Source organism: Macrotis lagotis, chromosome 2 (assembly GCF_037893015.1).
Source record: "Macrotis lagotis isolate mMagLag1 chromosome 2, bilby.v1.9.chrom.fasta, whole genome shotgun sequence".
Taxonomy (NCBI): Eukaryota; Metazoa; Chordata; class Mammalia; order Peramelemorphia; family Peramelidae; genus Macrotis; species Macrotis lagotis.
In genome coordinates, this window is record NC_133659.1 from 251,845,458 (window position 1) to 251,847,240 (window position 1,783).

The 1,783-nt window shown below is 40.5% G+C and overlaps 1 protein-coding gene across 1 annotated transcript; it reads right to left on the reverse strand.

Annotated features, from left to right (window-relative positions):
* Window positions 1-481: 481 nt before the first annotated feature.
* LOC141511600 (olfactory receptor 10P22-like) lies at window positions 482-1,411 on the reverse strand. Its single transcript, XM_074220722.1, has one exon. It carries the CDS (start codon window positions 1,409-1,411, stop codon window positions 482-484), a length of 930 nt encoding a protein of 309 aa, XP_074076823.1.
* Window positions 1,412-1,783: the final 372 nt, after the last annotated feature.

A 1,783-nucleotide genomic window follows, 5' to 3' on the forward strand; every position in this document is an offset into this window, starting at 1 on the left:
CCAACCTAGAAATTAATGTCCCTCCAAAAGTCAGCATCCAGTCACAACTTGAAGAAGAAACATAAAATAAGTATTAGATCAGGATTTTAGATAAAAATTGATATATTCCTGGGACATTCAGAAAAGGAAGGATGTCCTTCTGAAAAAACAGACCCATCTTGCCCATAATCCTCCAGGAATCCTTCTACTATACAAAAGATCCAAAAGTTCAACCTTGCCTCCTTCTTTTGCAAAGACCAGATGATGATAGTGAAGCACACTAAACAAGAAGAATTACTAGAGGAATTTGTTTGCCTAGACTATACATATTATAACAAGGTTTTTCTTGTTCTTTTCCCTTTAATGGAAGGCAAGGGGGAAAAAAGAAATAATTATCTGATTGCTGAAAAATAAAAATCTTAATTTAAAGAAAAAATAAAGTTCATGAAGCATCCCTGTAACTCACCAAAAAAAAAAAATTCAAGCAAATCAGGAAAAGATTTCAAAGGTGTTTTGTTACCTTTCGCTTCAGGGCTCCCATCACCTCCTTGTTCCTCAGGGTATAGATAAAAGGATTGAACATAGGAGTTATAACTGTGTAGAAAAGGGAGAGGATTTGGTCTGAGTCTTGAGTACGATTACTTCCAGGTTTCATGTAGGCAAGACTCCCCGTCCCAAAGAAAAGTATGACAACCAGTAAGTGGGAAGAGCAAGTAGAGAAGACTTTTTGGCGTCCCTTAGCAGAGGCTACCCCAAGGATGGTAATGAGAATGCGCACATAGGAAAATAAGATCAGTGCAAAAGGAGTAATGATAAACAGTAGAGTGAAAGTAAGATTACCAATTTTACCCCGGAATGTATCTCCATTTGCCAGCCTCAAAACAGGCAAATTTTCACATAGAAAGTGATGAATAATGTTGGTGCCTTGAAAGGGCAAGGTACAGATCAATATGGAGTCGGTAGTGCCTGTAGTAAAGCCCATTAGATAACAAGCACCCACCATACTCACACATACCTGCCGGTTCATCAGCATGGTATAATGTAGGGGCTGGCAAATGGCGGCATAACGGTCATAGGCCATGGCAGAGAGCAGGCAACATTCAGCAATGCCAAAGAGGGCAAAGAAATACAACTGGGTGCAGCAGCTGGCACGAGAGATGGCAGGATGGGAGAAGAGAAGATCAGTCAACATCCTAGGCACAACAGTAGTGGTGTAAAGAATCTCTATCACAGAGAGATGACGTAGGAAGAAATACATAGGAGTGCTCAGGGCTGAGTCCAGCAGAGTAAGAGTGATGATCAGGGAGTTGCCCAGCAAGGTGACTAAGTAGACAAAGAGCACACCCCAAAAAAGGATCCATTGCTGGGACCCCAAATATGAGAATCCCAACAAAATAAACTCAGTCACTGCTGTTCCATTATCATCATCCATGTCCCTAAATCTGCACCTACAGACAGGACCAAAGGAGAATTATAAGTAGTTTAGTTCCAAGAAGAGAAAGAAGTAGACACTGCTGCAATAAGAGAGGCCCAGGTTAAACAAAACAAGAACTTCCCAAGAGTGGAGATTGTGATAGATAAGCATAAGGACAGTAGAATGTCCTTTCTGAGCAAACTATAGAATAAATGATTTTTTAAAAATTTATCAGATGGGGTGGCTAGGTGGCGCAGTAGATAGAGTACTGGCCCTGGAGTCAGGAGTACTTGAGTTCAAATCCGACCTCAGATATTTAATAATTGCCTAACTGTTTGGCCTTGGGCAAGCCACTTAACCCCATTGCCTTGCAAAAAAAAAAAAAAAAAA